The sequence below is a fragment of the Artibeus jamaicensis genome, unplaced genomic scaffold (genome assembly GCF_021234435.1).
Source record: "Artibeus jamaicensis isolate MK-2021 breed Jamaican fruit bat unplaced genomic scaffold, CSHL_Jam_final scaffold_474, whole genome shotgun sequence".
Classification (NCBI taxonomy): domain Eukaryota; kingdom Metazoa; phylum Chordata; class Mammalia; order Chiroptera; family Phyllostomidae; genus Artibeus; species Artibeus jamaicensis.
The window spans coordinates 48,036,966-48,059,145 of NW_026522046.1; the positions used below are offsets into that span (position 1 = coordinate 48,036,966).

Here is a 22,180-nt window from a genome sequence, read left to right on the forward strand (position 1 = left end):
CTCAAATTAAGACAGTGTAAAAAATTTTAAGTATAATGAAACTAAAGAAAAATGATCTCACCTGTATATAAAACATGATTGTAAAATATTTAGCAAAAATAGTTTCATATAGAAAAGAAAATGACAACTTAAAAGCTGTACTAAATGTAGAATGTCTCAGTTGTTAATGTATTTGATTTGTTTTAAAAAGTAAATTACAAATCTTTTCATCATATGAAATAATTTAGTGCAACTCTTAAGTTTAACTCATACATTTAACCTAAATGAATTATAACAGAAAAACAAACAAGTAATCTATTAAATGGTTTAAGGACATTCAGTGTTAACCACCCATACAAATCTAAGGGCAGAATGAATAGCAAGGCTGTATTTACACTCCACTATGCTAGGAACTATGTGTTCTATTTCCAATGGAAATTTTCATCTTGTTCCAAGAACTTAGCTAACACTTACTCTATCAATTTAGAGATTCTAAACATTGAGATTTTTAGCTCCATAAGGATGTGGAAACATTCTTCAGTAATAAAAAACAAGCACACAGTTGCAGACAATTACCTTCACCTGGAAGCTGTCACTAGACCTTAATGGAACGTCACTGCTGGACCTCTAGCACTTCTGTTTGACAGGGAACCCAAGAAGTCTTGTCGAAAATTATGTTTAACTTTCCACCCAATAAGCCTTTGCTAACTTTATTACCAAGAATGAATGCCCCAAGGACAATTTTTTTACTATACTTTCTAACATTTTAAAATGTCACTGCTTATAAATCAAATTCACACAAATGTGATCCAATCCTGCAGTCAGTCCTCACTGTGGACGATGGTGGCTGCTACTTCCTTTATCATTAAGATGATGCTCTGGCAGTAGGACACACGGTCTGCGGAGCCGAGAACCCACGCATAAAGGGTTCCTGTTGGTCCATCCAACCTCTGACCATTCATATGTGTATCAGCACTTGCGTGCAAGACAATTGGGGGTGTAAGGGTTTTAGCAAAACTGAGATCAAATCTGTGACCTTTACCTAAATGATTTTATGCTCAAAATTAAATAACCACAAAACCCATTTATATTTATGTAAATGAAAAAGACCAATAGATAAAAAATACTATTCAATTAAAATACTTTGAAAGAACTTCCCATTATTCTATAAAGCCTTTATTTTTACTTCGGTTCGCTAGGAATCAAAAGTGTCAATGCTCTCATAAAACGTCACTAATAGTATTCCACAAACACTGAATACAGAACATTTATCTTAAAAATATAGTGTAAGTTATAGGTCAGTAACTAGAACTAAACATTTCACGTGAACATTTCTCTAGGTGTTTAATATTATCGCTCCATTACAAGTATAGAGATCTGAGGCAAAACAAAATCCTATCCATCCCCTTCTCTCCCAAAATTTTGGGACTGTTCTGCTTAAAATTGAAGTCAACATACACACTGAGTTCAATCTTCTAAGTAACTAGCTTACAGAATTCTGATATGAGAAAGTTGTATACTTTCTCCCAGAAAAGAGATCTGCTTCACTTATTTGGGTTTATGAACAGGCGGCTTTTTTTCTTTTGCTTCAATAAAATACTCCTTTACTTACTATAAAACTTGAAAATCCCAAATACTTAAACTTTCCCCCTGAGATTTCTTTGAAGTAACTCCCCTCAACTTTAAACTAAACTCTGACCACTTTTGGTGACAGTACTAAGTAAGACACCCAGCCCCTTTTAATGTTAACACTAAAACTGGCTGAGTACTAAATTTCAAATATAAGTACACAGAGATGCATATACATAAACCATCAGTCAAAAAAAATAGGTCGTCAGAAGTCACTAAGCACTTGAAAGTCATGGTCACTATCTTGTCAGGAAAACCCCTTGGAATTTTGTACCATTTACAGGGCTTCATTCCACTGGAATTTCCCACATAATCTTCCTACAAAGTTATTCCCAACTCTGTTGAATTCATAATTTGCAAGAAATTACTAAAAGTCTATGTATCACAATTCCTAAGTAAGTCTGTTCAGCCCTCTTATAATGGTTCGTATTCAGCTGCCACAGGATTTAAGCCAGTTGCAAGTATCAGTTACCCTTTCCCTGTTCAGATGTGCATGTTAGCTGGATTTGGGGATTAGCAACTGAGCTACTGACTGAGCTGGTTTCACTACACTACCCTCCAAACCAGCTGTCTCCCACCCCCCACCCCCGGTGATGGCATCACTTGCTTCAGATGTTGAACCCATGCAAAACACTTGATCACCAGCAGTGACTCAAAGCTGCACTGGCTAGTTATCGTGCCCAGCCAGCTTCATTGTGCACAACTTGCTCCATTTTAAAAGGCTACAGGTCAAGAGAACCACACACAAAGTGAAAATGTCATCTGTGAATAGCTCAAGGGGGTGAAAAAAGTCTACCAAAAGTTTTCTGATTTGGGTTCTGTTCACTTTCTGCTTTTATAAAAACAGGATTTAGTTGTAATATTGGAAGTCTTTAGTGGAAGATGATCGTATGGCCAATATAGGGAACCAGAGTGTGATTAGTACGGGTCTCTCTGACCTACACATCCCAGAACTGCAAGAAAAGAAGTGGGGAGAAGTCCCACACTATATATAAGGGCATCAGATAGCTAATCTGGTCCTTGGACAAATGTCTGGGCTTTGGAAACAAAGGGAAGAGGTGATGGCTAGTCTATAGTATTTTTAGAACTCCCACCCCCCACCCTAGTAAGTATCCACCCTCCCAGATCCCCCAAGCGTGATTTTGCACAACAAGTTAAATAAAAGTAAACTGTTTATTAAAAGATACAGCAAAAGTACAGATACAGAGATACATACAAAGATACAGATATATATATATATTTACATATATATACAGTCTTGCTGTTTTCATGTGCACTATTATTTAGCAGCACATTATTTAATCAGGCGGCATTTTAATGGGGTTGTTTTGACACGTCATTACTGCGTCATTTTGACAGATACAACTATAGCCTCGTGAAATTTCAAGGTGTGAATTCCACTTCTCCAACTTTCAATAGTAGCAAAGGGGGAAAGGAGAAGGGAAATGGAGTACACCAAGGCTGAGCATTAGGTTAAACACAAGAATTCAAAATGGCCAAGGTAGCACGGGGAAAACGATTAAAATTAAAGGCTATCTCACAAACAACCCAGAGAAAACAGGAAGAATCATTATTAAAGGGCAATGGGCTCTGTACCCAAGATGATCACATCAGCCTGTAACAACCTTTCCAGTCCACACTTGTGTTGAACCTGAGGATCTGCCTCTCTCCGCTCCATCCCCAACCCCCGGCCCCAGTAAACTTGCTACCACCAAAATCTAGAGCTATAAAGCCTAGAAGCAAAACGGGAAGCTAAATAGTTGTACCTCGGGCTACCTTCCCACAAGTGCAAGGAGGGCCCAATGTTGGGGAGGGACGTGACAACACTGTCCTCTGCAATTCGATGCTTTTCACTTTGTGGCTTGGTTCCACAAAGTGAATTGCATCGAGTTACTGTCAAATGAGAAGCTGCGGGTTGTTTCATCTGTCGTTTAACCCGGCCCTGCCGTTTACCCCGGCCCTAAGAAGAGTGAAACAGAATCCAAATCAGATATAAAGTAACAATAAAACGACAGATTCAGGTATAAAAAAGGAAAAATACATAATATTCACTTTACTTACCTCAGAGGGCAAATTGCTGCTGAAAACATTATCATCGTCTTTGTTTTCTTCCCCATTTTTTTCTACAGGAACCCACTCTCCATAAACACTATCTGCTTCTTTTTTCCGATGCTGAGACCCAGATGACACAGGAAACTCTTTTGTTAGTGTTACCTGGCTTTTTGGAGGAGTTGGCTTTGCTGCAGCAATCTTAAAAAATAAATAAAGTTTCTTAATTAATCTTTAAGAGTCTGAAAATAATTTCACTTCTCAGTATTTACTTCAAAAATTAAAAAGCTAAATTCTATGAGTCTATTTAAATAGTTCCATAAGCTGTGCTGTTTTATCAATCCATAAACACTAATACTCACATTCAGATTAAAAAAAATGGGTTTGGGTTCACTGAGTTTAAAGGGATGATGATAAAAAGGAGGTTCTTCTTCCTCTTCATCCGAAACATGAGGCTTATTCACTATTACATCATCATCTTCTTTACTCTGTGCAATCTGTTTGCATTTCTTAAAAAGTAAAAAAAAAAGAAACAGAAACAAGATAAACCTTATACTTTAGGTAAAAAATAACATGTAATTTCTTAAATGAATGAAAACCACATAAAATCAACTTTCAAAACTAAAACAAGATTAATGATCAGTTATAAATAGGTAACTTGGCTTATAAACCATTTTTTAAACACACTCTGGCTGGTCAATCAGTCAACAACATTTATTGAGCACCTACTATGTGCAGAGCACTGTACTGGGCACTGTCCAGGGAATACAAAAGAAATGGTAGAAGACATGGTCCCTGCTCTCAAGGAGCTTACAATCTAGTTTTAGAAATAGAATACATACACATGAAATAATTGAACGCCTTTACAGAGCAACACAAGTAACAAGTGCAAACTGATATAATACAAACTGAGTATATAAGTGCTGAGAGAACAAAAGCTTCAGAGAGAATAGAATCAGAATTTGAGAATCAAGGAATACTCCTTGAAGAGCTCTAAGCCAGATTTTCAGAGTTTAGAACAAGGACTGGCAGGGAAAGGAAAAGAAAGTGATCCTACTCAGGTGGTGGTAAAGAAGTGAGAAGAAACTTATTAGAAGGGACAAGAGGGCTAAAGATGAGGATAAAAACACAGGGAAACACTAAGTGTTCACAGGTTTAGGATGAGGAATATGGGTTTGATAAGCAAGCAATAGAAGCCTTTACCAGGTCCTTAAATTAAGAAAAAAAGTTGTAATTCATACTGTAATAAATCTAAGTGATGAAACAGATTATGAAACATTATGATCCCCAAAGGTATAGCAAAATAAAGGATCTGAAACATTGCAATTGGGTTAGATAGTAACATCTCTCCATAAATGTCCTGAATGTTGAGTGCCTAAAGGAACAGAACTCAAGAATGGAAAATAAGGCATGATGGAGAGGGTGTAATTGATAAGGTCTGACACATAAAGCAAAGTCAATTCCTTCCTGAGAAGCAAAGGAACAGACTCCATTACCTGGCTTTATAAAAGGTCAGAGTAAATTTGGGTGGACTTGTCTCCTTACAAGCAGAATTTGTCACATCCATTATCAATCGAAAATATTACAATAGGATAAAAAGCTCATTTAGCCAAAAACACAGAGCATACTAAGCTTGTAACCAAGGGGGACAGAATATATTGACAATGGCGGGCTGGCATAAGGCTAGCCAATAGCAAGTTTCAATATATGAAACAGTGTGGTATTTCTGGATCCTAGCAGCAGTATTTCAGCACTCCCCACCCCCCAGGAAAACAAACAAATAAAATAACATTAATAAAACAAAGCCCCCCAAAAAGAAAAGCCTCAATTGAAAAGATCAAATTCTTAAGAACAAAAATAAGTGTTTAAAATATATGTTACTGCCAAAACCCGAACCGCAAGAAGAACTGATAATGGCCGGCCATTATCACCAATGGCTGGTACCAAACAGCCAAAACCCGAAATGTTGTTGCGAAAGAAGTTCCTTTCAGGCAATGGCCAGCTACTCTCATTAATTTCCAAGCTCCGGTGGCAAAAGATCATTTCTGAAGATTGTCTGTGTCTTTGCGTATATGCAGTACACTCGTGGCGATCAGTGAACACGTCGTGAATGGAAACGAAACTGTAGGCGAGCTTCTGCGTGTTGCTCACTCAACACCTCCTCCATTCAAACGAACCGTCCCACTCCTCAGTCAGTTTGGCTTCTAAAACTGGAAAGCAAAAGTAATGGGAAGTAACTTTTAGCTAGCGGAGCTTAGCCATCCCGGATAATGGCCTGCTAAACAGAGCTTCTGCCGCTGCCACACCTGTATTTCGGGTTTTGGCCACTCGGTGCCAGCCATTATCAGTTCAGCCCACAATTCGGGTTTTGGCACGCTCCAGAGTCAACATCACTGGAATAATCCATTTAAGAATGAAAACAAATTCTGTCTAGCTTACCTCAGTTAGTTCTTCTATAGTAGCTCCTCCTGACTTTTTAGCAACTTTCTCTTCTATTGTAGGTGGAGGTGCAGGCTTTAGGTTTGGCGGTAAAGGAACACCAGCCTTAGCACACATGGCAGCTGCATTAGCTTTGGCTATTTCAAGTAATTGAGCCTTATCTGTAAGAGGAAAAATATAAAAAGGGGTTTTCTTACAAGAACATACATTTTGTATTATCTAAAATTTTATATGCTAACAAAATTCAAGACATCAATTTTACGTCATAACTTACAGCTGTGTTCAAATCACTCCTTGGCTCAAAGATTTTAAGAGAATGCTGCCTATTTAAAAAATTAAGTCCACTTTTAGCTTCCTATTCAAATACCTGAGAAAATAGCTAAATTATACAACTATAAATGATCACCTTGCCACACTCTAAGATGTACACACAACTATCAAAGCTCACTCTATTTTCCAAAATTACCCGGCCCTTAAATTACTTTCTTTCTACTCTTAACATTTTAAACCACTCTTTTGAGTATTTACAGCAATCATAACACGCTGCTCTTTCGGCAGTTGTACTATTTGGTACAACAGACACATACACATTTTATCCATATCTCTTCTACTGACTTGTAATCACTTCAAGAATTACATACTATTGCTCTGCTTTCAATACTAAACGAATGCAAAAATCTTTTACTGAACTGATGTATTCTCCCTTATGGTTCTGTTGGTATCTTTTCCCTTAGACAACACAACTTGGAACTACTGGAATAACGTCAGTAGTCACGCATTACTCAACAAGCTTTAATCATCTCTGTGCCTTCTTAAAATCAGGAGAAATTAGAGCACTTTATTTTTCAAGGAAAGCAAATTATTAAAACCACTTTATCAAACTTCACTTTACATTACTTTGCTACCATCACCTACCCAGGTAAACAACTCCCCAAATACCAAATCCCCTAATCACTTCCATTACTCCATTATACCAATTAAAATTATCTTCACAAACTTTTAACAGCCCTACACTGTCATTTTAAAATATGTAACATTTTTAAAAAGAAACATTGTTAATATTAGGCTTATTTACAACAGGATTTATGTTGAATATACAGTAGCAATCTGAGCATATACTAGCCTTGTCTTTAACTGGACTTCTTTCTATTTCTGTTTTTGGTTAGGGGAGATAGTTCAAGCAAAAGAAGACGTTTAAGTATAAAAACACCTCGGTTCTACTACACTCCAAAGCAGCTCTTTTTAACTCAAACTACAAATGTATCCATCCCTACATTTTCTAAACACAAACTAATGTAATTATAAAATTCAAAAAGAAATATCCTGAACCAATACCCAAAATACTCCATTTGACTCCAAAATCAGAGAACTCAGACTTAAATCATTGTCACACTAACATTACATTTTAAAATGACTTACTCAAATCTGTCAGACGTTTAGGTGATCTGCCTCTCTCTGAAGACCTGGATCGTTTACGACGTAGGGGAGATCTGCTAAACCTTCTTCTCAAGGGTGTCCGTGATCGCCGTAATCTGACTGGTGATATACTGAAGCTTCGTCTTCTTACCACAGACCTTGATCTTCTCCGACGGCTCGGGGTGCGACTCCGACGGCTCGGGGTGCGACTCCGTCGGCTCGGGGTGCGGCTCCGTCGGCTCGGGGTGCGGCTCCGACGGCTCGGGGTGCGGCTCCGTCGGCTCGGGGTGCGACTCCTTCGGCTCGGGGTACGGCTCCTTCGGCTCGGGGTGCGGCTGCGTCGGCTGGGAGAGATGCTAAAGCTCCTTCTCCCCACAGATCTAGATCTTCTTCGCCTACTCGGGGTATGACTCCTACTCCGCCGACTAGGGGTGCGACTGCGAGCTCTGGCCGTTTTCCTGTTATCCCTGGAGCTTGATCTTTTCCTTTTTCTTTCCCTGGACTTGGATCTGTGCTTTGGAGATCTTTTGCGCTTCTCTTTTGATACAGATCGCCTTCCTCTAGACTTTGATCTTGACCTGCTGCTCCTCCTCCTGCGTCTTGAACGTGACCTTGAACGTGTTTGAGAGCGATGAGACTTGGACTTAGAAGACCTCTTCCTTGCCCTAGAACGAGATTCACTGGTACGCTTGCGTGATTTGTGTTCAGAAGACTTGGACCGCTTACTTCGAGATCTTAACGAAGAGTCTCTTTTCTTCTCTTTCTCACCTTTATCACGGTTCTTATTTTTCTTGCTTTTTTCATGTGTGTCCTTAACTTTTACAACAATTTCATAATCATCCTTTTCCTCTGAAGATGACTCTGAAGCTCTTTCTGGTATACTAATTACAACTGGACTGGCAGTAGATTTGTCACGTTCAACTTCACTTGCAAGCACAGGTCCTTCAATACCAGCTCTCAGGCTTGTAAGACGTTCCATGTCCTTAGGAAGTAATGGTCTCACTAAATCTGCTTCATTAATATCATCAATATTGGCAGAAAATCCAGATTCAGGCAATGTCTCTTTAGTAGGGAGAGGTACTTCTTTATCTTCACTACTCTCTTTAGGGCTGAGAGCAACTGCTAATGTCTGGTCACTCTCTTTTATAGGTAATGGTCCTTCTGCATCATTACAAATGAAGTTATTAGATGGTAACTCAAAATGAATGTCTTTAGCAGGCAAAGGTCCCTCTATGTCAGCCTCACTACCACCACTGGGGCTGGTGGAAATCACCATGTCATGTTCGGTATCTTGAGTATTTAAAGATACTTCAACATCATACTTACTAACTGAACTGAGAGCAGATACTGTGGCAAATTCAATACCCTTACTTGTTCCCATTGTATCAGGTTCGAGAACAAGGGGACCAGCAGAAGACAGAGTTCCTTCTTCGTCAGCTTCACTAACACTAGGGCAGGTATCCAATACTGTGCATTGTTTAGTCTCACTGATGGGCAAAGTTTTCTCTTCACCCATTTCACCAACAGCCCCAGTGCTGGCAGCAGACACCATGCTATGTTCCATCTCTTTAGCAATTAAATGATTATTTATATTAAGGTCTCTACATATACCATGTTCACTTTCATAAGAGTCACTCTTCAGATGTTCTTCAGCATGTGGTGCTTCATCTGAGTGCATGAGAACCTCCTGCATGCCAATCTCTGGGGCAAGATTTTGATCACCAGATATTACATTCATTCCTTTTACAACACTAGACATCAGCACTGGCATAGACTCTAAAACCATCTCAGTTGGTGTTTGAGTCTGCTCTGAGACAATGACAGCAGGCTCTGAGACTATCACTGTGGATTCTTGGACAGAAAGAGACGGTTCTGAAATGTTAGGTTGAAGGACTGACACTGCTGGTTCCAGGACAGGCACAGCAGGCTCCGGGGCAGCAACTGGCACAGGAATGGTAACACGCTCTGGCTCGACCAAGGCCAGGGGCTCTGGGACAGCCTCAGCTGGTGGCCCAAGGACAGCCTCAGCTGGGGGCCCAGGGAGAGCTTCAGCCAGAAGCCCTGGGACAGCCAAAGCCAGTGGCCCAGGGACAGCTTCATTTTGGGGCTCTGGGATAGGCTCAGCTGGGGGCTCCAGGACAGCCTTGACTGGGGGTTCCAGGACAGCCTCAACTGGGGGCTCTGGAACAGCTGCAGAAGGCAACTCAGAGACAGCCATGGCTGACAGCTCTAGAGTATTCTGTGATGGCTCTGAAATAGTTGCTGCAGGTCCCAGGTGGGACACAGATACCTCTAAGACACCATGTCCTGAGGCTCTCATTGAATCAAAAGTTTCTGCTGTCTCTGACATAATAGAAGGATCTGATGTTAACATAGTTGGTTCAGCTGACATTATGGTAGTTTCAGATACCATGTAAGTTACTGGCCTCTCTGGAACAACTTCATGCTCTTCTGCTATTGCAGCAGACTCTATAGGTGTGGATGTAATTGAAGACTCTGGCTCCAGTGCTGGCTCTGGAACAGTCACGACAGCCTCTGATGCTAATACTGAAGGGTCTGATGCTGACACTGAGTAATTTGCAGGAGCTACTGAAGGTTCTGAAATCTCACTTTGACTTGCAGGAGGTTCAGACAGAGCTACAGATTCTTCAGAAGGCAATGCTGGCACCTCAGTAGGCCAAGTATTTTCAGCTGCTAATGCTGACTGCTCAGTGGGTAATGCTGGGCCCTCTGGTGGTTCCTCAGGAGGAAGTGGTGGTGTCATTGGTGGTTCTTCAGGTGGCAATGGTGGCATTGTTGGAGGCTCTTCAGGAGGCAAGGGTGGCACCATATATGCCTCTGTATATGTATCAGTGTAAGAATCGGTGTAAGAATCAGCTGCCATAGACATCATTGAACGATCAGCAGTGTAAGATGACATCATAGTCCGGTCGGCTGCAGAGTACGACGACATCATAGTTCGGTCAGCAGCAGAGTACGATGACATCATGGACCGGTCAGCACCCATGGACATCATTGATCGGTCAGCCATTGGAGACATCATGGAGCGCTCATAAGCTGACATCATAGAGCGCTCATAAGCTGACATCATGGAGCGCTCAGCCATAGGGGACATCATGGAGCGCTCATAGGCTGACATCATGGAGCGCTCATAGGCTGACATCATAGAACGCTCAGCCATAGGGGACATCATCGAGCGCTCATAAGACATCATAGAGCGCTCATAAGATGACATCATGGAACGTTCTGCAGCATAGGACATCATCATAGAACGTCTTGATGCTAACATCAGGGGTCTAGGTGCTAACCTATATGGCCTGGGGGCAACCCTATAAGACCTGGGTGCTATTCTGTAAGGTCTAGGTGACATCCTATAGGGATCAGGAGTTAGTCTATAGGGATCATGGCCTAATCTATAGGGGTCTTGCCCTAATCTGTAGGCATCATGACCTAGCCTGTAAGGGTCATGACCTAACCTATAAGGATCCTGAGCCAACCTGTAAGGATCCTGAGCTAACCTGTAGGGATCAGGAGATTTTGAACCCATCATAGCAGAATCTTGGGTACTAGATGCTAACATTTGGGCATCCATGGTACCAGACGCTAACATCTGGGCATCCATGGTGCCAGAAGCTAACATTTGAGAGTCCATAGTGCCAGATGCTAACATCTGGGAATCCATAGAGCTAGTTGCTAACATCTGGGAGTCCATGGTGCTGGTCGCTAACATCTGGGAGTCCATGGTGCTGGTCGCTAACATCTGGGAGTCCATGGAGCTGGTCGCTAACATCTGGGAGTCCATGGAGCTGGTCGCTAACATCTGGGAGTCCATGGAGCTGGTCGCTAACATCTGGGAGTCCATGGAGCTGGTCGCTAACATCTGGGAGTCCATGGAGCTGGTCGCTAACATCTGGGAGTCCATGGAGCTGGATGCTAACATCTGGGAGTCCATGGAGCTGGTCGCTAACATCTGGGAGTCCATGGAGCTGGACGCTAACATCTGGGAGTCCATGGTGGTGGACGCTAGCATCTGGGAGTCCATGGTGGTGGACGCTAGCATTTGGGAATCCATAGTGTTGGATGCTAACATATGGGTCTCCATGGTGTTAGAAGCTAACAAATGGGATTCTTGGGCCATCAAGGGATCCACTCCTACTGTTATAGAAGTCTCCCCCACTAATGTAGTAGGCAGCTCCTGTGCTACCGTATTATAGGATTCCAGCGCTGTCGTCGAGGGCACCTCCAGGGACTGCGACACGGTCATCGTTGACAGCTCCGTTGTTGTCACCACAGACTGAACAGAGATCTCCAGCGCCACAGTTGCCACAGGCTGCCCAGGCAACTCTGGCGCCCCAGGCTGCCCTGGCAACTCCAGAACCCCTGTTGCCAGAGGCTGCCCCAAAAGCTCCAGTGCTCCAGCTGCCCCAGGCTGCCCCGAGAACTCCAGCGCCCCAGTTGCCATGAGCTGCCCAGGCAACTCCAGTGCCCCAGTTGCCACAGGCTGCCCAGACAACTCCAGTGCCCTAGTTGCCGAAGGCAGCCCTGGCAACTCTGGCACCCCAGTCACCGAAGGCTGCCCTGGCAACTCCAGCGCTGTCGTTGCCACTGGCTGCCCTGGCAACTCCAGCACCATCGCTGCCTCAGGCTGCCCCAGCAACGATGTTGCCGTTGTCACCTCAGGCTGCCCAGGATGTTCCACCGCTGTCATTCCCACAGGCTGCTCCAACTCTGTCGCCGTCACAGGTTGCTCGGTCAACTCCATTGCTACTGTTCCCGCAGGCTGCCCTGGCATCTCCTGTGCCATCACAGGTGGCTCTGGTACCTCCTGTGGTGGCTCCAATTCCATGGATGGTGCTGGAAGCCCTGGCAATTCCTGTGACAACTGTGGCACTGATGTCACTGAGGGCCCCGGCAACTCAGGCACTGCTGTCGCAGGGGGCCCTAGCAACTCAGGCAATGGGGTAGAAGGGGGCCCTGGCAACTCTGGCACCGGGGTAGCAGAGGGCCCAGGTAACTCCAGCACTGGAGTCACAGGGGGCCCCTGCAACTCCGGAATGGAGGTCGCAGGTGGCCCCGGCAACTCCATCGCTGAGGCCACCGACGACTCCGGCAGCTCCAATGTTGTGGGCTTGGGCAGCTCCAGCAACTCCTGTGATCTTGTCACGGATGAATCTGCAGTTTCCGATGGTACTTCAACAGGCTGCTCTGGCAATCTTAGTACTTCAGTTGCTGAAGACTCTGGAAAATCCATTGTCATCGATGTGCTTGGCTCAGGGAGTACCTCAGTAGGTTTCTCTGATGATACAAGGGTTTCTGATGGCTCTAACACTTTTGCTACTGGAGGCTCTAATGTGATCTTTGATGGCTCTGGAGGTGTGCTCTCCCAAGATTTCAGCACAGACTTCATCTGACACTCCACTGACATTGTTACAACTGGCTCAGATGACTTTAGCACTACTGTTGAAGTAGGCACTGGTGCTGTTGAAAAAGCATCCAGAATCTTTGTCATGGGTTGTTCCAGCGTTACTGCCACAAACTGCTCTGACTGCACAGAGATTACTGATGTGGATGCGACTGCCAGTTCTGCAGTTTTTGCGGCTGGCTTCAGAGTTTCTAAGGTGTGTGGCTGGGATCCCTCCATTGATACTATAGGAGGTTCTAGCACAACTGAAGGAGTTTCACTGGTCTCAGATGAACCAAAAGCTCTTATAGGATGCTCCAGTGCCATCTCTGAAGGTTCGGAATCAAACTTTAAAAAGGAATCTGATTCTAAATCCATGTTCTCTTCATGATGTGATTTCAGCTTTGATTCAGATTCTTCTGGCTGTCTTTTATACTTTTTTTCCTTTTCTTTCTTCTTTTTCTTCTTTTTATTTTTGTGCTTTTTATGCTTCTTTGACTTTTTGGTGGGAACTTCATCAGTAGGATCTGTTTGTACAGACACACATCTACTTTTTCTAGAGGCCTCCTTCAAGTCTGAAATTAAGAGGAATTAATTTTAATTTGTCAAAAAATTCCTCAAAGTAGGTTTAGATATATCATACAAGCCAAGATTTATATTCCATGTTAAGATACCACAAAAAGTGACCAAATCTGTTTTTCATTAAGTCAATTATCTGAAGACTAACACTTTCCCAATACTTCTATAATTAAAGCCTGGGTTGCCCTGACTGGTGTTGCTCAATGGACTGAATGCCAGTCTGGAAACTAAAGGGTTGCTGGTTCAGTTCTCGGATAAGGAACATGCCTGGATTGAAGAGCAGGTCCTTAGTAGGAGGCACAGAAGTGGCAACCACACGCTAATGTTTCTCTCCCTCTTTCTCCCTCCCTTCCCCCCTCTCTAAAAATAATAAAATCTTTAGAACATATTAAGGCCTGGGTTAAAATCAAGTTCTTAGTTTGCAACAAAATCTTTTAGAATTACATTAAAATGTTTCAACTGGGGGAGGAATAAAATAAAATGCTTCAACTAAATTCATTTAAAACAATCATTTTCTGCAGCCCTCAAATTATAGCAAATTACTTCTAATCTACACTTATAAATGAATCTTTCATATTATCAATTGTTAGAATTCCCGTTAAAAACACATGTGGAATTTTCATGCTTATGTGAATTCTCCATGGGCTTCAGCTTTTTATTTTCTTCTCTTAAAAAAATACTTTATTGTTTTGACTATTGATAACTCCCAATTATACGGAAAGCAATACTGCACTGGATCTGGAATAAACAGTCTGCTTTTGGATGCTGAATCAACCCACCCACTCAGTAGATGAATGGACTGGGCCAAATTACTAACACTGTCTCCCAGAATTAAATGATGAAGTGAGATTAAACAGACAATGTACACTGAATAATGCATACACAGTAAGCTTTCAGCAAATGGTAGCTTTCAGCAAATGGTAGTGATTACTTTTACATAAAGATCTGAACAACACATGTAAAGAAACACCATTAGGAGCTTGAATTTATCTTATCACACTTATGATAACATCCTTTCCCACAATAATCTTGTAAAATTACTAATAATCTTGTAAAATTACTAAGAAACAACTTTTCTAATGACTATTAAGAAAAAAAAGTCATTTTGGGAAGAAATTTCTTACAGCTTCTAACATGTAACTTAAGAATATTTCTATTTGCATATCTGAAAAGTGGCTTATATTCCACTTTATAACCAGACAGGATTTACTCTAGTGCCAGTATCAAAATAGATAAGCCTTCGAGATCCCAGAATTGGCTGTTCAGAAACCTATGCCATTAAGCTTTTTTTCTTAATGTTTTTTAAAAGTTTATTTATTTTGGGGAGAGAGGGAGAAAGAGAAACATCAATGTGTAGTTGCTTCCACATACCCCCCACCCCGAGTGGGGACTTGGCCCACAACACTGGCATGTGACCTGGACTAGGAATTAAACCAGCTACCCTTTGGTTCACCAGCCAGCACTCACACCAGCCAGGGCTAGGGTTTTGAGGGGGGGGAAAAAAAAAACACGTAACAAGACCTATTCCAAAGCAAAACTATTCATTTTCTACCAACTGTTTATTATGCACCAAACAGTTAGCTAAGCTATGCTTCCATCAAGAAAAAGTTGAGAGCCCTGACCCATGTGGCTCAGGTTTGGCATCTTCCTGCAAAGCCACCAGTTCAATTTCCGGTCAGGGCACAGGCCTGGGTGGCCGGCATGGTCCCAGTTAGGGTACACACAAGAGGAAATAGATTAATCTTTCTCTCCCTCCCTTAATCTTTCTCTAAAATTAATTAAAGAAAATCTTTTAAAAATAAATTTAAAAAAAAAAAGGCTAGAACCATGAGTTTAAATATATATAACTAAGGTCTGGTTTTTTTACCATACCCTACACCAAAAATAAAATTTAAATTTAAAAGATTTTTATAATGGTGGGGTGGGCTGGGATGGGAGTAAAAGGCAGAAAACTGAAGTTGAACAATTAAATTTTAAAAAAATTTTTAAAAATTTATAACGAAAAGCCATACCCCACATTTTCCAAAACTAAATGAAGATAGTGTAATTTTGTGATAACACTTTCAATTCTAAGCACCAATTATTTAATCAATTCTAAAAATGCTACATATCCAAGAAGTGATTCCTTCGTATTCACTGCAATTTTAAGAGAGGGTAAACACAGCCCTGGCTGGTGTGGTTCAGTGGATTGAGCGTGGGCCTGCAAACCAGAGGATCGTGGTTCGATTCCCAGTCAGGGCACATGCCCAGGTTGCAGGCCAGTTCCCAGCAGGGGATGCACTAGAGGCAACCATATATTGATATTTCTTTCCCCCTCTCCTTCCCTTCCCCTCTAAAGATAAATAAATTATTTACACACACACAAAAAAGAGAGGATAGATGCAAATCAAGGCAATCTCTAGACATACTTTTTAAAATAAAACCTCCCAGGGCTTTAAAGTCATTACAAATGTGGTCCGGGCTCCTGTACCTTCCAAAATGGACATTTAAACAATTGTTAAATAAAAACCCACTTTCGAAATCCTGGCACTGAGGCACAAGACTAAATCAAATAAAGTCAATCCACCACCAAAGCAAACAAGTTCATAAATGCTCATATTTCAGTACACTCATATTTTCAAATGAGTCAAAGTCTTCAACAGAACAATTAAACCGAAACTTTGACTGAAGTTTTAGATATAATGAACATTTTAAATACCATACATTCAAGAAAAATACTTTTAACCCTTTTAAAATCTTCAAGTTTTGAGATAGCTGATTATTTCCAACTTACCTGGTTTACAGCGTAGTTCTGTATCTAAGACCCCAGAAAGTACTTCCTCTATCTTCTGAACTATTTCTTCATTTGGTAGGCTCCTGCCAGAGGCAACTGCATCACCTGCCTGGTTTCCTTCAATAGGTGTATTTGTTTCACCATTGAGCTGGCCTTCACTCCTTCCACTTGACAAGAAAAGTTATCAAAATTCATTAATACTTTTTACCACATCATACAATAAGTTAACATTTGTAATTCAATTGATTAAAATAACCTCATATTAGCATTTCTCACCATTTTTGTATTTCTTTCAGATGCTATTTCCTACTAGTAGTGCTTCCTTGACACTATCTACTAATAGTCGCACACTTTTACTTTTTTACAAATAAAGTTTTCAGAACTGTGAAAGTTAAGAAAAAGTCTTTGACACAGGTTTCTAAGCTTACCTTTTCTAAAAACAAAATACTACTAGAAATATGAATTAAGACTCCAGTTACCTGCATATTTATCTCAGGACAGAAAAGTCATCAAAAGAACAGAAGCTATAGCTACTATAAAGCCACACCTGTCCATGGATCACTGTCATCAACAGCGTCATGGACATAAAACAAGCCACAGACACATGTCAAATAAAAAGGGTAATATGTAACCTCTGATCAGACTTCTACTGATCAGTTAGTAAAATGACAAGAAGCTTTAAAACAAAAACACACTTATTTAATTTTTACCCCGTTATCAAAAATTCTAGTATTAAATTTCTGGAGCCCAAAACAATTCATGTAAAACAAGTGACAATTCATTTATACCAACAGTAAATGAATGAATGGCTTATTATATTTTCAGTTCACAGGGCCAGAAATTTTTAATTGAGGTAAAATCAGTGTGTGTGTGTATTCATAAAAGTTTCAGGCGTACAATATTATAATTCAATGCCTGTATACACTACAAACAGTCAACACCAGAAGTCTAGTTACCATCCATGGCCTTCCAACTGACCCCCCATCACCCATTCCTCCCTCCCCCAACCTTTCTCATAGCCACCAATCTGCTCTGTGTATCCGAATGTTTTTGTTTTCTTTGTTCATTTGTTTGGGTTTTTTGAAAGAATCTTAACAGGCATAAAAACATGTCACTTACCTAGTCATTTTTACTATTTTTTATAGATTTCCAAAATTGTTTTGAAAAAGTTTTTCAACAATTCTTTTAACTTAATCTAACTCAAGTTTTAGCTAACGAAACAGGTCAAATAATTATGCTCCACTACTTTACAGAAGTCTGAACGGTCAAAAAAACAAATAAAAATCAGTAGTTACCTAAACGTTATTAAGGAACATTTGACTTTTTAATACAATGAACCATGTAAAAATGGTTCAAGTCTAATCATAAGGTGACTATGAATGTCACAAGGTTCTACATTTTTGAAACCCATTTAACCCTAACATAAAACTCTAAGATCAGCATTATTATTCTGATTTTATAAATGAGGAATATGAGACACAGAGAAAACAAGAAACCTAGCTGAAGGTCACACAGCTATCAAGAGGTGAAGCTGGTATTCACAACCAGAGCTCATACTCTTAGCCCCTATCCACATATAACAGTCAATTTTAATTATCTAAATGTCTGTCTCCTTACCCAAACTGACAAACGTAAAAGCAGATGGGAAAAATGAAAAATAAAGCTCACTTAAGTGGCAAATAATCAAAAATCTGTTTTTAGACTGATAATGTATTACAAGTTACTTGAGAGGTTCAATATTTCTCTAGTGATAAAGTGCTTTTTAATATTATTTGCAAAAATTCCTTCAGGGCTTATTTTACACTTTCCTAAACACTTATACACACATAATTACCTCGTTAAAAAAGCAACATTTAAAAAATAAAAAAGTACAACAAAAAAATCTATGAAAACGTAATCATTTTAAAGTGATGTTATTTATCTCAAACACTGAAATAAGATTTCAAATACCTAAATATCCATCAACAACACATTTCTACAACAAAATTCCATTAAAAATGTCCAATGCAATACTAAGATTGTGGTAAGACATACTTATTTACATTAGGTGGGGAAAAAAAACACCAAACAAAATAATCACATTTTACAAAACACGTATGTTCATCTGTGCACAAAGGGGAGAAAAAAACAGAACATCAATAACTAAGTAGTGGTTTTCCAATTTCCTTTTTTTCCCCTTAAATTTCTACAACCAAACTTATTTCCTAATATAAAAACTGATTTCTAAAAAGTGTAAAAGACTACACAATTACTTATTGCATGCACCTACTGTTTTCAAAAATATATATTCCCTTAGCTCAGGTCTTTCTCTTATCTCCCCCAAAATACGAGCGTATAACAAAACTTTAAAAAAAAAAAAAAGAATTCAGCAAGCAGATCTATTTCACACTTAAAAATATATATATCCTCTGAAAATAACAATCCAGATAGTACTAGTCCATTTGCCCCAGTGACCTTACGTTAATATGAGCACTTAATTTACAAATACGTTTTCGGCCGATTTTCAAGTTCGCTTACTGCTCTCGCTCTGAACTTTTAAAATACAACTAGCAAAAACATCTGTACTCGAAACAAGTATTTACATTATACAAAGCAAAAACACTAAGACAACCAGTGAACAACATGACCCACGCTAGTTTCCGTTCTGGGTCAACAACACTTCTGTGGAAATCTCTTCCCGTTTAAATTCGGTGGAACCAAGAATAAACTACGTAGAGTCCACCAGCAATGCCAGAACTGACATGTTTTTCACGTATGTCCATTGGAACAAGAGTCGCAAATAAAAATCTACCTCTACAGCAAGGCCACTTTCCACTTGCTAAATTAAGAAATTATTCATAATTCAAAGTCCCCTTCCATCCTCCCCTCGGCTACTCTGTCAAAGTAGCCAACATTAATTTGAGCTGCTGTACTTTGAATTTCTAATCGATTAGAACGCTACCTGGTGAAAGACACAAGACACCGGGGCCCAAATAATCTAATTAGAGGATTCCCGACCCCGAGACGCTCCAAAGCAGGACAAAGCGGGTTTAAGTTTACTCGAGAAACGGCCGGTAGAGACCCTTTCCGGCCGCGGGCACCGGCCGGCGAAATCGACGGAGGCTGAGAGGGGGAGGGGGACGCGGCGACGGAGGAGGAGCCCAGGAGGAACTAGGCCGTCGCCGGCGCACGACCAGGCCGACCGCAGCGAAAGGGAAGGGGACGAGCAAACGGTGGGGAAAGGTGAGCGCCTGAACCCGGTTCCAGGAGCGAAGTCGGGGTTAGGGCGGAAAAGGCGAAGTTCCGTGCTGGGCAGGGAGCGGATGGGGGGGGGGTGGAAAATGGATCCCAGGCCCAGGCGGGGCCGTAGCGGGGCCTGAGGCGAGGAACGACGGCGCCTCTGAATAAAGGTGCCATGGAGGGCTACGCGGGGCTCTATGGGTCCCTTGGGGGCAGAAGAGACTGGGAAACGCGTACCTGGAAAGCTCCTGTTGAATTTCCCGGAATTTACTGACCACGAACGACCTAAAAATCTGCTCGATGTTGGTCGCCATGGCGTCCGCTCCGTTCTCTCAACTCCTCCTCGCTAGTCCTCCAGGCTCCCAGAATGCCTTGGGCGGAGGCACAGCGGCCAATTCCGTCTGTCGCCGTCCTGATTGGCTTCTGTTGGAACGCCCGGAGCTGCACGCTCTGCCGTTGGACCAATCAGTGAGCACGGGCCTGCTGTCCTTCGCTGTTTCTGAGCGGCTCAGGGAGAGGTGCTGACGTTTGCGCCGCGCACGACTCTGTCCGCCATGTTAGTGACTGACGCAGGCGCCATTACAGGAGAAGTCTCTCGACGAAATTTTTGTCAGCTTCTTAGTCCCCAGCGGTGTGTGGAGGAAGCTTAAGAGGCTTCGGCAGCTAAACGCCCGACACTAAATACCATGAGCAAAGGGAACAAAAAGGGCAACAGTCCCAAGTTGTTCAGGAAACTGAACCCGGAAAAGCATTCATTAGCGCCCGCCCCCACTGAATCAACACGAATATGATTATTCCCCACCTCCCCTATGATGTCCTATAATCGGGCTTTGTTTTGTTTTGTTTTTTTAAGCAGGAAGTCTCGAGCGACCTGCGTTCAAAGCCTGGTGAATTCTGGACAGGAGCCAAGCGAATTCTGTCTGTCGCTGCTTAATCCTGACTCGTTAGCAACACACTATTAACTACATGTGGACTAGTGTCTAGGGTGCCCCCCTCCTCAAGCTGAGGATCACGGGAAGGGAAAGGGACGTCGGGTAGCACTTGACCCCAAAGTGTTAAATCGTAAACGCGCACAAACTAGATGGCTATGCCCCGGTACTGAGCAGCTGCCGCGCCCGAGAGCCAGAGGAAAATCTCACTGAGCTAATTCGCTGGGGGGAGGGGGGAACCAAGGTGCCAAGCTGACCAATGAGAAGGCGAGGACTCGCGGGTGGGCGGGCCCGGGCGGGCGCGCCCGGGATCCCTATCGGCTTACTTCCGGCGCGGCGCGCGGGCAGGAACGTGGGTACCGCGACCAAGCTGTCTTCGTCTACCTGGCGGTGCGTGAGGTCTCACAACCACTAAGTAAAGTACATCTGTGCTTGATGTGGGGACTTCCTGTTAGGAATTGAATGAATCCGTAGGGAAGGGTTTGGCTATAGGAATTTGCATCTTTTAAATGTCGTGGGTGGGGGTAGACCACGTGCTTTTCCCTTTTAACTGAAGTTTACCTGCTTTCTAAGATTCGGGGCCTTTTGTACGTGCATGCTATTTTAGGTCATAAGCTTAGATTGCCTATTCTATTTTATTATGCACCCATGGTCTCTAGCAGACAAGTGCACACTTCTGCATTTGTTTTGTGCTGTATACTACTCACCAAGCCCATGGAAATCCAGGCATTACGTGGCTCGCATATCTCACTAATCTACTCTAATGACTAAGGCCCTGCAGGAGTCGTCCCAGAGGGACGGAGTCTCAACCCAGAGCCAGGCCCCCTCACCTCTAGGTGTGGATTGTTCAGGCCGAGGCGTCGCCTCCTCTAATGGCAACTAAATTTAAAGCTGTTTTATTTCAACACACATGGCAGATCTGTGATTCCCATTAAACTAAAATAGCTTTTACCTCTCTGAGATGATCATTTGGTAATTTTTCCTCCTCAGATTTTCAGTGATCACCATCTCAATTGTTAACAGTGGCTTCACCGCCTCTAACTCTGACTTCCAGCGAGCTCCTTAACCCAGTTCCTCAGTTTATTTGCCGGGAGGGGTGGTGACAGTAGCTACCTCATAGAATTGTGCAGTTTAAGTGCGATGACTCCTGTTAAGCACTTGGAATGTATCATCCAGCACCCAGTGAGTGCTGGGAGAGTGGCAGTTTTTTGTATCATCATCTTAGGTTTTTACTTACAGGTGTGATCCCAGCATCTCACAGGAAGTTAGACTTCAGTGAGAAGTCAGAGCTTCAGTTATCTTTTTCCTGTTACCAGTTTGTCTTCTGCATAATTAAATGTCTTCTGAAAATTACTAAATTAATGTGGCAAATTATTTGGGGGTGTTGCTTTTCTCCTGTTAGAACTTTTTTCTATCTCTAAAGTATCGATTTTGATAAAAGCACATAATAAAATATAAGGTGGCACTTACTATTGCTGAATGTCACAAATTGTGTTGATTGTTTATATATGTTATTTAGTCCATCTTTGGGTAGCCTTACTGTAAGGCAGGTTTTCTTCCATCTTTTAAGATGTGAAGAAGTTGAATCACAGACGGAGCTTACCAAGGTCACACTGCTCCCGTCGGTTGAGAGATCGCTGTGGCGCCTGTCCTGCTCTGCGCCAAATGCCAGGATGCCACAAAATGTGTTCAGATTGGATTTCTTGCTCCTTTCCCACTTTTCTAATGTACTGTACTAACTTAAATCGGGTCGGCAAACTGTGGCCT

The 22,180-nt window shown here is 41.9% G+C and overlaps 2 protein-coding genes across 11 annotated transcripts in view; one reads left to right on the forward strand and one right to left on the reverse strand.

Moving 5' to 3' along the window:
- Window positions 1-19,853, reverse strand: part of SON (SON DNA and RNA binding protein) — a 32,566-nt gene extending 12,713 nt beyond the window's left edge. For 5 of the 7 annotated variants that reach the window (XR_005079855.2, XM_037127149.2, XM_037127150.2 and 2 more), the window contains exons 1-6: window positions 19,722-19,852; window positions 16,266-16,432; window positions 7,516-13,488; window positions 6,097-6,257; window positions 4,020-4,166; window positions 3,670-3,858 (exon numbers count right to left, since the gene is read on the reverse strand). Coding sequence is in view for 6 of the 7 variants with exons in the window: in XM_037127149.2 (XP_036983044.2) it covers window positions 3,670-3,858; window positions 4,020-4,166; window positions 6,097-6,257; window positions 7,516-13,488; window positions 16,266-16,432; window positions 19,722-19,798 (6,714 nt within the window). In the remaining variant the exon portion in view is untranslated. Of the gene's footprint in view, window positions 1-2,762; window positions 3,569-3,669; window positions 3,859-4,019; window positions 4,167-4,350; window positions 5,868-6,096; window positions 6,258-7,515; window positions 13,489-16,265; window positions 16,433-19,721 lie in introns of those variants that run through there. The other 2 variants (XM_037127153.2, XM_037127155.2) reach the window with 2 other exon arrangements.
- GART (phosphoribosylglycinamide formyltransferase, phosphoribosylglycinamide synthetase, phosphoribosylaminoimidazole synthetase) overlaps window positions 19,384-22,180 on the forward strand; it is a 29,042-nt gene continuing 26,245 nt past the window's right edge. Inside the window, exon 1 of one of the 4 annotated variants that reach the window (XM_053657734.1) lies at window positions 19,384-19,487. The gene's annotated coding sequence lies outside the window, so the exon portion shown is untranslated. Of the gene's footprint in view, window positions 19,488-20,736; window positions 20,834-22,180 lie in introns of those variants that run through there. The other 3 variants (XM_037127158.2, XM_053657736.1, XM_053657735.1) reach the window with 3 other exon arrangements.